At 35.9% G+C, this 16,258-nt stretch overlaps 1 protein-coding gene across 1 annotated transcript in view; it reads right to left on the bottom strand.

Annotated features, from left to right (window-relative positions):
* The window catches only part of ADGRV1 (adhesion G protein-coupled receptor V1), a gene marked incomplete at its 5' end in the record, with an annotated part of 563,397 nt that overhangs the window by 457,622 nt on the left and 89,517 nt on the right, over positions 1–16,258 (bottom strand). The window contains 3 exons of the mRNA XM_082650308.1: positions 1,617–1,819; positions 2,803–2,983; positions 6,545–6,721. Coding sequence (XP_082506434.1) covers positions 1,617–1,819; positions 2,803–2,983; positions 6,545–6,721 — 561 coding nt within the window. The remainder of the gene's footprint in view (positions 1–1,616; positions 1,820–2,802; positions 2,984–6,544; positions 6,722–16,258) is intronic.

Here is a 16,258-nt window from a genome sequence, read left to right as displayed (position 1 = left end):
GGGATGAACCTGAAAAACACCATGCTAAGTAAAATAAGCCAGACACAGAAGGACAAATACTTCATGATCTCACTAATACGTGGAACCTAAAACAGTCAAACTCATAAAAGCAGAAACTAGACTAGAAGGGTGCTTGACAGGAACTGGAAGAAGGGGAAAATAAGAAGTTATCGAAGGATGCAAAGTTTCAGTTATGCAAGGTAAGTTCTGGAGCCATACTATATTGTACACTTGAAATATGCTAAGAGAGTAGATTTTAAGCATCTTGAAGGAAAGAGAGAAAGGAAGAAAGGAAGGAAGGAAAGAAAGAAGGAAGGGAGGGAAAGAAAATTATATCTATGTGAGGTGATGGATATGTTAGTTAGCTTATTGTGGTAATCATTTCACAATGTATATGTGTATCAAAATATTAAGTTGTAAATCTTAAATATATATAATTTTTATTTGTCAATTATACCTCAATAAAGCTAAAAAAAAATTTTAAAGACCATCAATATAAGGACTAAAGTATTTCTTTAACAGAACACAGAGAAGACAATACTAAGCCGAGCTGAGATGCCCTATGAAGTATACGACATACCAAACTAAAGAAATAAGTGTCAGGGCAAGAGAAATATAACTTGCCCAATAAAAGCGTTTGAGAAAGAAGAAATCATCTTCTTGCAGTTAGCAAAGAAAACTCTGCTAACTGCAATACAGCCAAAATTAATTGAATTCAATTAGCCAAGTTTTCTGGGGTTTGGGAGAAAAAGTATGTACAAATTACTGAAGACTACACCCTTGTACAGGTCTTCTTAGGAATAAGAGGAAAATCAAGAAAACTAATATTAAATTTAAAGAGAAAGATTCTTTGGGAAAACAAATGTTGAGGGATATAAAATACTTCCTGAGAAGTATAGCTGAGAAGAAATTATGAGCATTCACTTAATATGAGTGTTGGTGATAATACGACTAGGCAACAGTTATTGAGGGTTACTATATATGTTCCACGTACTATACGTGACACTTAAAATGCTGCCATCAATCCTCAGAGTGGCCTGGCCCAGCAGATATTATCTCTCCCTTACAAATAAGGAAACTGAGGTCAGGAAAGACTGAGTCTCCCAAGGCCACATATTTAGAAGGTCAATTTAAACCCAGTTCTGCCCAGTTTCAAATTCCAGGTTTTTTGTTTTGTTTTGGTTTGGTTTTTTTGCCAGTACCACACTGGTACTCATTTGGAGAAAAAAAAAATTTTAATTGAAATGACATAGACATATAATATTTTTACAATTTTGGTGTTGTTCAATGGACACAGACAAAAGGATTTAAAATGTGTAAGAAACATAATTTTAAATATATATAATTAAAACCTATAACTTAAAATAAATAATACAAATGAAGCCTACGACAAATATAAGGTACAAGAGAAATCAATATGACAGCTATTTAAGTGTCAGGCTTTAGTGGACTGAAATACTTTAATTCACAGAAATTTAAAGGCTAAAAAGCCATCAATGCTTCTTTTCCTTGTTTAGTAAGTTCCAGGTACAGTGCCAAGTCCCTTCAAAACCCCCAAGAGGACTGTGTCTGTTTTATGAGCATAAATACTGCTTCAAAAGGATTAAGTGATTTACCTGGTAGTCCTCAGGACTGAATGCCGTCAGTGATACTGTTCTATATTCCGCCGTAACCCTCCCCAGGAGCCCTTGAGCACGGACGACCAGCAACCTAACTTCTCCATCTTCCTCCTGCACGGTGATGTGTGGAACACTGCTTGCAGGCAGGGTCATTGTGTCCTCAGGCTGGGGAGGCAGCCCAGTGGAGAACTGTAGCAAGCCTGGCAGGTACAAAGAGAAGCAGGGCATTCTTGCCCCAATTATCTGTGGAAGAATCTCTTACTCACTTGAAACAATCTTACACAATTATTTTGATCACCAGGATAAAATTCAGAGGGCTCTCATTTAGAAAAGACTTGAGTGAAGATTTGACTAACATGCTTTTGACAGAATATGTTAGTAAGTTTTCAGGATGTTAAAAATTAAAATGCTAATTTTCCTTGTCTCTACTCAAAGAAAGCATTTTTAATGGAAGCATCAATAAAAAGAATAGTGATGGAGTTTTAAAATATTATTATCAAATATTTACTCATATATGACTCTCTAGAAGTCATCCTTAAATTTATAGAACAAAATTAATGGCACCCTAAAGGATTTGCAACACGCTTTTTTGAAAATTTAAGTATGAAAATCAGAGTTGAAGAACTTCCCAGGTTTCCTTCACAGATCCTTTATTGGATGGTCTTGCTTTATTCCTACAAAAGAACTATTACTTTTCAATGCAGAAAACAGTCTCAACTTATTATGACAGACATCTATGATAGTTTCCCAATTAAGAAAATTATCACTTTTTAGCATAAGACAAAAAGAAACTAATATAAACAGACAGTGATAATGCTACTTCTTGAAGTTAAATAAAATATAAATTACAAAGTATTCCAATTAGGTGTTAACATATCACAGTAGGACAATTTTCAAAATTAAAAAAAATTTGATTACCATGAATAAAAATACTTTTTTCATTTAAAATTATCCTGCATTTAAAAATACTTTTCAAAATATATTACTAAACTTTAGAAATTGATCCTTATATGTTTTTCACAAGCACTGTCCCTCAAAATGGCAGCTTAGAAGTTCCAAGAGCTTGGAAGTTACAGCATCCGAAGGAGTTCTACTTCAATCATGTGCAGAAGTCCCTTAAACCCTTAGCGAGATCAAGTACACCCAGAGAGGGAGGATTATTCTTGCAAAAGGGCTTGGTTACCATATGGATGATCACTAGCTTTGATGGTGATATCTGTTGTTTGCTTTTCAGGGTCTATGCTTGCACCACTGGTGGGAGTTGAACCTAGTTTCCCGTCTCCAGGAACCGCAGAAACCAATGTCACACGGAAATACTCATTAAGCTCTGGAATATCATCATCAAGGACATAAAGATTCAGGACCTATAAATATAAAAATCCAAAGGCATTAAGCAATGAGGCATGTAGAAATTATTTGCCACTTATCAGAAGAAAATAAAGCAGCCAAAGTTACTTTTTAACATGACAGATTTCTACACAAACTTAGACATAAAAATAGAGAGCGAGAGAGAAAGTAAGAGAGAGAGAGATCTGAGAAATTCATTCTTTAATCAATAATGGGTGCTGAAGAGTAATACTTTCTGTTAAAAATATCCTAGTCATGTATTAATATCATACCATATATTATACATTGATATATCAATACAGTATCATATATTCTTTGTACCAAAGACAGTGGTATTACCAACCTCATGTATAGAGTTCCTGGTTAAGGAACTGCACGTTATCTGACAGAATGTGGTAAGGCAATAGGAAAGGACAATGTAGCCATGTCTAGTTCTGGCCTAAGGAAAGCCTGACATACCTAGCAGCTGCATGCTAGAAAACAGATCCACAATAAATGCTAGAAAACAGATCCACAATGAGCCCTATAAGTCTGGCATACACAAACTGCTCAAAAAACATTAGGAAAGGAAGTAGCAATAACTCAGCCATGCTCTACAATATATAAGTCAAAATTTGAAGTGAAAAAAACCATTCCTCCTTCTTTTATTAACTGAACAAGCATGTTTTGACATCTACAATGTGCCAGGGCTAGAAATGGCCCCAGTCGCTAAGAGACTCACTGTCTTCTGTAGGAGAAAGATCTGTGGAAAAACATTTAAAATGCAATGCAAAAATGTCATAATAGAGTTATGTACAAAGTAAACTGAGAACAAAACAATCAATTCTATCTGGTAAAGGTTTTACAACAGACAAGTGTGAAACAAGTCTTAATGAATTAGTTGTAGTTATGAGTAATAATGAGGAAGGGCATTCCAAGTAAAAGAAACAACAGCATGAAAGAATAAGACATCTGGGTAATTACAATTAGACCACTAAGGCTGGAGTGGGAGAGAAGTCTGGACAGATAAACAGGAGTCAAGGTCATAGGGACCGTTCACGCTATCATTAAAAAAATGGACTTCATTCCATAGACAGTAAAGGAAAATGGAAGAATCATAAGCAAGGGACTGACAAAATGAGAATTCCATTTTAGAATCAATACCATGGCAGAATGTAAACAGAGTGGACAGAGCAAGAAAGGACGCAAGGTGCTGGGTCAGGAGGTGACTGACCAGAATTAATGAGGTACTGAACTAATTCAGTGACAATGGAGATGAGAAAAAATGGATGGATTTTAATTTGTTCTGGAAATAGAAGACCGAGGCCTTAAAGACTCAGCATAGGGAGTGAGGGACAAGAAGGAATGATGTATGATTTCCTGGTTTCTTCCAGAAAGGAGGGTGACAACAGTCTGAAAACAAACTGTAACTCCAAATGCAATCTCCAAAACACTAGTCATTAGGCCTAAAAGCATTTGAAGAACTTTTTTTTAATGTAGGCCCAAGACAGAATCTGAATTTGGTTTCAATGTTCATTTTAATCAAAATTTTAATTAATAAAGTAATACATGGCATGGCCAATGTGCTCAAAGTATAAAAATGACACTTCTACCCAAATCTTGTCATTATTTTTGAACTAAAGGGAACAATAGCGGTCTGAAGATTTACAATATCTTGCCCCTAGAAAGTAAGCTGACAAATGTTGCTATGAAAAGCAATACCAAAACATCAAGATGTACATTAAAAATGAAGCAATTAATATTTTTAAAGTATTGAAGCATACCAAAGTACTCGCTCAATTCAATTAGTGAAATGAAGAGTTTGAAACTGAAGACTCTATCAAGGTATAAATGTATCTCACATGGTGACTCAGTACACAAAACAGTATTTACCTTTACTATATGTTATACACTCTGCTATTTTCTATTCTCTTTTGAAACTCTTCCTCATAACTCACTGAATTGATTTCATAACTAATGCGCCATTTAAAAACACTTGAAAAACACATTTCGAGTATACATTCCTGTATTGCAGCAAAACACACACACACACACACACACACACACACTCACACACACACCCTTCCCAGACTGTCTTGCTGCTAGGTTTCTAGATGTGATTTAAATGTACTCCCCAGACATCTGGAAGGCAATAGCAAAGTGGAGGTCACCTGACTGCTATCTGCACTGGAAAGCATAGTCACGGAGCATCAGCAGATACCACAGTATCCAGTCTCTGGCTTAGTAAGACTGAGAAGCTAGTGTAGATCCAGCAGGCACAGCATTACAAACCAACCCCAGTATTCAGTGTTATTGTTGCTTTAAAGGTCAATTCGTTTTTAAAGAAATTTTTAAATGACAGAAGAAAATATTTTAAATAAATCTTGACAGGAGCGTATACGACTATTTTCCTGACCAAACTTTTATTAACTCTTAGCTCTTCCAAAATATATATGAATACTCTTTATAAAACAGTGGTTCCCAGCTATATTTTTATTTCATAGAGGGTAAATTTTCCAGGGGAATATTTTGAGGATCAACTCTGTTTTCCAAGTGGGAACATTAAAAAGTTATCACATATCATCACTGTTACTTGATAAAAGAAATAGCAATTTAAATCCAAAAAAGAAGTGAAAAAGACAGGATCAGAATAAATTATAGTCCTTTAAATGGAATAATTTCAGCCTTACGAAAACTTACTCATTGTCCTAATTTTCCTCATTTTACCAAAGACCAGTAAAACATTTATCATGGCTCTTATTTACAGACTGCTATTGGGAACTTCTGTTGTAAGTTATTTAATTTGTTTCCTTCTTACCCCAAATTATAGAGATTTGATCACTTTTCTTTAGCTTGAACTCTTTAAATCTTAAGAATATTTTAAATTTTTCCTAATTTTATCTTTTTCATCCAATCAACTCCTAAGTCCCTTAGAAATGTCTTCAAAGATATTTGCAAGTCTTAAGTTATTTTACTATTTATCCCTGATGACCTATAAACTATTTACATTTCTAATGAAAAATTATACTGATATGAATATTCCAACATATCAGACATTTTATATTAGAATGTAAAAAAAATTTATATAGGAGAAGGTCTCATCTCAATTTCACTTACAATAAGTGTCACTTATTTCTGGAGCATCTATTCAGAAATCAGACGATTCACGGAAAGCTTCTGATAAAACTGGTGATCACTTGTACTTTCAAAACAAAGAAAAATTACCTATTTTTTCCAAATTTAAAAATAAAATATTACAGTTTTAGGAATTCCTCTTGGCTGACCGGAAGAGTACCATTAAGAATTCTGCAGTTTCTCATTGTATCAGTAATAACCAAAAACCCACAATGATAAATCTTCAAGCTATACCACTTTTATTATATTGAGATTAAAGAACAGATATAACAGACATTATTTAACATCCTTAATTTTTCACTGCAGAAATAAATACAAAAATATTTTATGCCATGATATATAACTAATTGCCTAAATATTCTAAATTGCTTAAAAAGCAGGAAGCTGCAAATAAATTACAGAACAAACAGATCAGGAAAAGCTTTCCAGGAGGCTTTCAAAGAAACAGAGAAGGTAGAGTTTACCTCTGATCTCTGCCAAGGAAGGAATGTGATAGTTCCACTGGCATTAGCAAAATCGTCAACAAGGTAATTAACACCATCAGATTCGATCTGTGAGATGGTGTAAAAAACATGCACGTAATCCAGAGCTCCTCTGGTTCGCTCCACCACACATGAAATGGTGGATCCCTCCTCTGCAATCTGAAATTGAACATAAGTTCTTTATAAGTATACACCAATTCAAATCAGTGATAAAATTACAAGGCTTTACTGAAATCCTTTTACCATAAACTTAATTCTATAACTTTCTACCTCTCTAAGGCGGCCTCTACATTCCTCCGGATATATTTTTGACTGCTAAAAAGTATTTACAATCATTGATTTTTCCACTCATTCCTTTAAAGGGATAAATAAAAGCAGAAACAATCATAATTAATTAACTACAAATGTAATTCATTCATTGAAACCTCTTGTGTGTCAGCCACTATGCTAGATGCTACAGTTACAAACGATTTTTTTAAAAAAAGCACAATCCTTTACCTGGGTAAGTCTAAAGAGGAAAACAAACTCATGATTTTATGATGAGTTCAGCACAAAAAGTAGGGTGTAAAGAGTGGAACATGACATCAGGGAGAACTTTCTAGGCACAGACACAAGAAGTAATCGAGTGGATTTGGTGAAATCATTTTGAGGGTGGTTATTATAAACTATCCAGTGGGGACAGCCTGGAGAAACTCCTGGTGGGGAGACAACAGTCAGGTAAAGGAGGGCACTGATATCATGCTTAATATCTTTTTGCTATTTCTGACATATATACATATGTATACATACATGTGTGCATTTTTCATGTGAAAAGTATTTTTATTTACATAATTTAAGATAATGTTTAGAAATTACATGGAGCAGGAAATTGGAATATCTTTTAGAATAGGTCTTCCTATTCTTAAATTCTCCATCTCTCAATTCTATTTTTATAGTATCTACCATAAAATTCATAGAAAAAAGAACTAAAACTGAATAAATAGAGCTCAAAATACAAATCTTAATATATATAGTGTCATTCTCTACTTTTCACATCAATCATAAGCACCTCTGATCAGCATTAAATAGAGCTATTTTGGTGCCAACATCAGAGCTAGAAAGAACAGATTTGAAATTTGTCTGCGAACAGGCAATAGTCAGAACAGTTATCAATGAGCATGGAAGCACCAGGAGTTGTTCCAGTAAATCCTTCGAGTTTCACTGAGCATCAGCATTCCTACTCCAAAATGCAGCAGAAACTCTACTGCCTCATAGTACACAAGATCAAGGACCCCTGGGGCAATATAACTCCTTTGTCCGCTCGTCTGCCAGCCTAAGAAGCCCAAAATGACCCTACGGTTGTTCAAAAGAGCCTTCAGTCTGTCTCTGGATGGAAATGTTCCATCTCCAGGTCCAACCAGAACTTCTAATCCAGTGGAACTTAAAACATGGGAACAGGAAACACAAATTCTGACAGTGGGTCACTGGGGGTGATGGAGTTAAGAGTCTCACTTCTACCTCTTGCTTCCTGAGCTCATGTGATCTAATTACTGGGGGCAAGGAATTAGATATCAGCCATTGGGCACACATGCTGGATCTTGGAGCACAAAACTCCAACACTTCAAGATGTTGTCCCTGAGCTGGCACCTTGGCTGAGTCTTTAACAGGCAATCCCATTGCTGCACTAGGCCAGCTGCTTCAGGTGATGTCATATAATACACACACACACACACAATGGAATATTACTCAGCCATAAAGAAGAATGAAATATTGCCATTTGCAGCAATATGGATGGACCTAGAGATTATCATACTAAGTGAAGGCAGACAGAGAAAAACAAATATTTGCTATCACTTATATGTGGAATTTAAAAAATAATACAAATAAGCTCACTTACAAAACAGAAACAGACTCACAGACATAGAAAACAAACTTATGGTTACCAAAGGGGAAAGTGGGGGAAGGATAAATTAGGACTTTGGGCTTAACAGATACATACCACTACATGTAAAATAAACAAGGATTTACTGTATAGCACAGGAAACTATATTCAATATCTTGTAATAACCTGTAATGGAAAATAATCTGAAAAAGAATACACATATATATGTGCGTGTGTGTGTATAACTGAATCACTTTGCTGTACACGTGAAACTAACACAACATTTTAAATCAACTATAGTTCAATTTAAAAACTGGTATTTCCAAACAGCTCATGTAACTCAACAACAAAAAAACAACCCAATCAAAAAATGGGCAGAAGACCTTTACAGACATTTCTCCAAAGAAGGCATACAAATGGCCAGTAGGCACATGAAAAGATGCTCAACATCACTAATTATTAGAGAAATGAAAATCAAAACTACAATGACGTACCACCTTACACCAGTCAGAATGGCCATCATTAAAAAGTCTACAAATAACAAGTACTGGAGAGGGTGTTGAGAAAAGGGAACCCTCCCACACTATTAGTGGGAATTAGGTTGGTACAGCCACTATGGAAAACAGTATGGAGGTTCCTCAGAAAACTAAAAATAGAATTACCATATGATCCAGCAATCCCACTCCTGGGCATATACCCAGAGAAAACTCTAATTCAAAAAGATACATGCAGCCCTATGTTCACTGCAGCACTATTCACAATAGCCAAGATATGGAAACAACCTAAGTGTCCATTGAGAGATGAATGGATAAGGAAGATGTGGTACATATATACAATAGAATACTACTCAGTCATAAAAAGAACAAAATAATGCCATCTGCAGCAACGTGGATGCAACTAGGGATTAAGTAAGTCAGAAAGAGAAAGACAAATACCATATGATATCACTTATATGTGGGATCTAAAATACAGCACAAATGAACCTATCTGCAGAACACAAACAGACTCACAGACAGAGATCAGACTTGTGGTTGCCAAGGGGAAGAGGGGGAGGGAGAGGGATGGACTGGGAGTTTGGGGTTAGTAGATGCAAACTACTACATTTAGAATGGATAAACAACAAGGTCCTACAGTATAGCACAGGGAACTATATCCAATCTCCTGGGGTAAACTATAATAGAAAATAATATTAAAAAAGAATGTATACATGTGTATAACTGAGTCACTTTGCTGTAGAGCAGAGACTGGCATAACATTGTAAAAATGTTATGGTATTTAACATATGGCCTGGTATTTTAAGGCCATATACAAATGGTATATTTTAAGGCCATTACAATAAATTATATTTAAAGACTGGATAAGACAATGAGGGAAGTAAGTATAGATAGAAAAGGACCAAGTACAATCAGTTCTGCTGTAACACTGGTTTTGAAATGAAACTGTTCCAATTCAACTGATACATCAGGGAGCACTCTGAACATATTTCACATTTGTTTATGTATAATTTCATCCACAAGAAACATGGTGAACACAGAAAACTGTACCACCTAAAACAAGCCACATGGGAATACACACACACACACACACACACACACACACACACACACACACACACACACACACACACACACACTCTCCAAACATCAGTTACCTCAGTTCAACGCATGTGTCACCAGCCACATTTATCTGCAGTGAATGTGGCAACGTTCCCTCTGATTTCGAATAAACCTCCTTCCGTCACTTCACAGTAGCATGCAAGCTACATTCCTCTGATGCCCACTTCTACAAGCAAACTTAAGGTTTTTTCAAGGTATATGCCATATTTATTATCATACTTAAGAATTAAACACTTATTGTGTAAACCTATTTTTTATTAGGTCCTTACCTTTCTTTTTACATATCACTGACCAAATTTTTGGATAGCGTTCGCCTAACTCATCTTTCCCATAAGTTCTTGTGTTTTTCACTATGCAATTTGGTACAGAGTGGTGATTTTTAGGAACACATCTATCATGTTACGGCAGAATTAACTGTTCTGAAGGTGGGGCCCTCCAACCCTAAGAGGCTGGAGAGAAGAGGAAGCAGCAAAGACACAGGTGCTCAATACAGCAACTAATTTAATTTCCACTTAGACATTTACATCAGCATTTTCATCATAGCTGAATGGTATACAAACATACGTGTGGTGGAAACAGCATGGCTTTAAGATCAAACAGTTCTGTTTGACTGTTTCACTCCACCACTTACCAAAAGTCCTCTGTCTCAGTGATCTCTTCTTAAAATGAAGATCACAATGTCTCATGGACTTTGGTGGAGGTTAAATAAGTGCTTTACATGGTACCTAGTAAAATAGTAAGTGCTAAACAAATCTTATATTTCTTCCCCTTAAAATACAGATACACAGGGCTTCCCTGGTGGCGCAGTGGTTGGGAGTCTGCCTGCCGATGCAGGGGACACGGGATCGTGCCCAGGTCTGGGAGGATCCCACATGCCGCGGAGCGGCTGGGCCCGTGAGCCATGGCCGCTGAGCCTGCGCGTCCGGAGCCTGTGCTCCGCAATGGGAGGGGCCACAGCAGTGAGAGGCCCGCGTACCGCAAAAAAAAAAAAAAAAAAAAAAAACAGATACACAAACACAGTAACAAAAAATGCCACATAAAAACATTCCCTTATTTTATCAAGAAACTTAAATGCTTGCATATTTAAAAAAAGCAAATTCCCATGTATTTAGATTCCTATCAGAGTGGGGACATATTTGCTCCCTTTTCCCACCCCAAATTTTAATCAGAATGACTATTTTGAATGAGTTAAATTAATAAATCATTAATCCCAACATATGAGTATTCAGCCTTTCCCTTTCAGCAAGAGACATAGATTAATTAGATCCAAAGACACACTAAGGAGTGTGATGTCTTCTTATAGCTTTTTACCAAGTCAATGATATTACCATGCAGCGTACAGGACTAAGCATTTTGCTTGCAGGAATCACATGGGGAAAAGTTATCCAACCACACTTTCATTTAGTAAAGCCTTCATTAAAATCTATCACCTACTAACTATTTTCAGTTTGAAAAAGAAGAGAAAAAAAGACTATCCATATTCAATACAAATAAGTGCAGACGTGTGGTATATATCAAAATTGCATAGAAATTTTAATGAATTAATAATTTACACAATAAAGTAAACTCTGTAAAGTTTTAACAAGGGAAGAAGCTTCAAGAGCCAAGCATCCATTAAAAAAAAATGACATAGGATGCTTGGTAAAAATCCACCTTGCATACTTATGAATTTACAGAGAAATGACGTAATGCATGACATTTGCTTTAAAAATTATTTCAGCCAAAAAATAAGAAACAAGACTGGCAAAAGGCTAATAAATGTTTAAGCTAGGTGATGGGTCACTGGGGTGACTATTCTTTTTCTATTATTCTGTACGTATGATATTTTCCATTGTAAAAGATTTTTAAATTTCAGCTTTTTGCCTCCCATCCCATCCCCCAATAGAGATTCTGACTCAGAAATGGGATCTTGATTCAGGAATGGTATCCAGGAAAATGCGTTAGATATTTCCAACCAAGGCCATCCACACACAGCACTTTGGGAAATAGCAGACCAGAGGATGGAATTAGCAATACAAGAAGGGGATTAAGACATGGAGAATAAATAATTAAAAGATCTTTTCCACTATTAAAATATTCACCTAATTGACTTTATTTATTTATTTACTTATTTATCTATCTTTGGCTGCGTTGGGTCTTCGTTGCTGCGCGCAGGCTTTCTTTAGTTGAGGTGAGCCGGGGCTACTCTGTTGCAGTGTGCAGGCTTCTCACTGCGGCGGCTACAACCAAGATTACTCTACCCAGCAAGAATCTCATTCAGATTCGATGGAGAAATCAAAAGCTTAACAGACAAGCAAAAGCTAAGAAAATTCAGCACCACCAAACCAGCTCTACACAAATGCTAAAGAAACTTCTCTAAGTGTGAAACACAAGAGAAGAAAAGGACCTACAAAAACGAACCCAAAACAATTAACAAAACGGTCATAGGAACATACATATCGATAATTACCTTAAACGTGAATGGATTAAATGCTCCCACCAAAAAACACAGGCTCACTGATTGGATACAAAAACAAGACCCATATATATGCGGTCTGTAAGACACCCACTTCAAACCTAGGGACACATACAGACTGAAAGTGCGGTGATGGAAAAAGACATTCCATGCAAATGGAATCAAAAGAAAGCTGAAGTAGCAATACTCATACCAGATAAAATAAACTTTAAATAAAGAATGTAACAAGAGGCAAGGAAGGACACTACATAATGATGAAGGGATCAATCCAAGAAGAAGATATAACAATTATAAATATATATGCACCCAAGTAGGAGCACCTCAATACATAAGGCAACTGCTAACACCTCAAAAAGAAATCAAAAGTAATACAATAATAGTGGGGAAATCAACAGTAATACAATAATAGTGGGGGACTTTAACACCTCACTTACACCAATGGACACATCATCCAAACAGAAAATTAATAAGGAAACACAAGCTTTAAATGACACAACAGACCAGATAGATTTAATTGATATTTATAGGACATTCCATCCAAAACCAGCAGATTACACTTTCTTCTCAAGTGTGCACGGAACATTCTCCAGGATAGATTACATCTCGGGTCACTAATCAAGCCTCAGTAAATTTAAGAAAATTGAAATCATATCAAGCATCTTTTCTGACCACAACACTATGAGATTCAAAATGAATTACAGGGGGAAAAATGTAAAAAACACAAACACGTGGAGGCTAAGCACTACTTACTAAATAAACAAGAGATCACTGAAGAAATCAAAGAGGAAATCAAAAAATACCTAGAGACAAACGACAATGAAAACACAACAATCCAAAACCTACAGGATGCAGCAAAAGCAGATCTAAGAGGTAAGTTTATAGCTATACAAGCCTACCTCAAGAAACAAGAAAAATCTCAAATAAATAATCTAATCTTACACCTAAAGGAACTAGAGAAAGAAGAACAAACAAAACCCAAAGTTAGCAGAAGGAAAGAAATCATACAGATCAGAGCAGAAATAAATGAAATAGAAACAAAGACAACAATAGCAAAGACCAATAAAACTAAAAGCTGGTTCTTTGAGAAGATAAACAAAATTGATAAACCATTAGCCAGACTCATCAAGAAAAAGAGGGAGAGGACTCAAATCAATAAAATTAGAAACGAAAAAGGAGAAGTTACAACAGACACCGCAGAAATACAAAGCATCCTAAGAGACTACTACAAGCAACTCTATGCCAATAAAATGGACAACCTGGAAGAAATGGACAAATTATTAGAAAGGTATAACCTTCCAAGACTGAACCAGGAAGAAATAGAAAATATGAACAGACCAGTTACAAGTAATAAAATTGAAACTGTGATTAAAAAGCTTCCAACAAACAAAAGTCCAGGACCAGATGGCTTCACAGGTGAATTCTATCAAAAATTTAGAGAAGAGCTAACACCCATCTTTCTCAAACTCTTCCAAAAAATTGCAGAGGAAGGAACACTCCCAAACTCATTCTCTGAGTCCACCATCACCCTGATACCAAAACCAGACAAAGATACTAAAAGAAAAGAAAATTACAGGCCAATACCACTGATGAATACAGATGCAAAAATCCTCAACAAAATACTAGCAAACAGAATCCAACAACACATTAAAAGGATCATACACCATGGTAAAGTGGGATTTATCCCAGGCATGCAAGGATTCTTCAATATATGCAAATCAATCAATGTGATACACCATATTAACAAACTGAAGAAGAAAAATCATATGATCATCTCAATAGATGCAGAAAAAGCTTTTGACAAAATTCAACACCCACTCATGATAAAAACTCTCCAGAAAGTGGGCATAGAGAGAACCTACCTCAACATAATAAAGGCCATATATGACAAACCCACAGCAAACATCATCTCAATGGTGAAAACCTGAAAGCATTTCCTCTAAGATCAGGAACAAGACAAGGATGTCCACTCTCACCACTATTATTCAGCATAGTGTTGGAAGGCCTAGCCTCGGCAATCAGAGAAGAAAAAGAAATAAAAGGAATACAAATTGGAAGAGAAGAAGTAAAACTGTCACTATGTGCAGATGACATGAGCATAGAGCATGACATAGAGATGACATACATAGAACATCCTAAAGATGCCACCAGAAAACTACTAGAGCTAATCAATGAATTTGGTAAAGTAGCAGGATACAAAATTAATGCACAGAAATCTGTTGCATTTCTATACACTAATGATGAAAAATCTGAAAGAGAAATTAAGGAAACACTCCCATTTACCATTGCAACAAAAAGAATAAAATACCTAGGAATAAACCTACCTAGGGAGACAAAAGACCTGTATGCACAAAAGACACTGATGAAAGAAATTGAAGATGATACCAACAGATGGAGAGCTATACCATGTTCTTGGATTGGAAGGATCAATATTGTGAAAATGACTATAGTAACCAAAGCAATCTACAGATTCAATGCAATTCTTACCAAATTACCAATGGCATTTTTTACAGAAGCAGAACCAAAAATCTTAAAATTTGTATTGAGACACAAAAGACCCCGAATAGCCAAAGCAGTCTTGAGGGAAAAAAGCAGAGCTGGAGGAATCAGATGCCCTGACTTCAGACTATACTACAAAGCTACCCTAATCAAGACAATATGGTACTGACACAAAAACAAAAACACGGATCAATAGAACAAGATAGAAAGCCCAGAGATAAACCCACACACCTATGGTCAACTAATCTATGACAAAGGAGGCAAGGATATACAATGGAGAAAAGACAGTCTCTTCAATAAGTGGTGCTGGGAAAACTGGACAGCTACATGTAAAAGTATGAAATTAGAACACTCCCTAACACCATACACAAAAATAAACTCAAAATGGATTAGAGACCTTAATGTAAGACTGGACACTATAAAACACTCAGAGGAAAACATAGGAAGAACACTCTTTGAAATAAATCACAGCAAGATCTTTTCTGATCCACCTCCTAGAGTAATGGAATAAAAAGAAAAATAAACAAATGGGACCTAATGAAACTTAAAAGCTTTTGCACAGCAAAGGAAACCATAAACAAGACGAAAAGACAACCCTCAAAATGGGAGAAAATATTTGCAAACCAATAAACAGACAAAGGATTAATCTCCAAAATATATAAACAGCTCACGCAGCTCAATATTAAAGAAACAAACAACCCAATCAAAAAATAGGCAGAAGACCTAAATAGACATCTCTCCAAAGAAGACATACAGATGGCCAAGAAGCACATGAAAAGTTGCTCAACATCACTAATTATTAGAGCAATGCAAATCAAAACTACAATAAGGTATCACCTCACACCAGTTAGAATGGGCATTATCAAAAAATCTATAAACAACAAATGCTGGAGAGGGTGTGGAGAAAAGGGAACCCTCTTGCACTGTTGGTGGGAATGTAAATTGATACAGCCACTGTGGAGAACAGTACGGAGATTCCTTAAAAAACTAAAAATAGAATTACCATGTGACCCAGCAATCTCACTACTGGGCATATACCCAGAGAAAACCATCATTAAAAAAGACACATGCACTCCAATGCTCACTGCAGCACTATTTACAATAGACAGGTGATGGAAGCAACCTAAATGCCCATCGACAGACGAATGGATAAAGAAGATGTGGTAAATATATACAATGGAATATTACTCAGCCATAAAAAGGAACGAAATTGGGTCATTTGTAGAGACGTGGATGCATCTAGAGACTGTCATGCAGAGTGAAGTAAG

The sequence above is a fragment of the Grampus griseus genome (genome assembly GCF_964374135.1).
Source record: "Grampus griseus genome assembly, chromosome: 3".
In the NCBI taxonomy this organism is placed as follows: Eukaryota; Metazoa; Chordata; class Mammalia; order Artiodactyla; family Delphinidae; genus Grampus; species Grampus griseus.
Note: the sequence above shows the minus strand (reverse complement) of the source record. Positions and strands in the feature narration are given on the sequence as shown.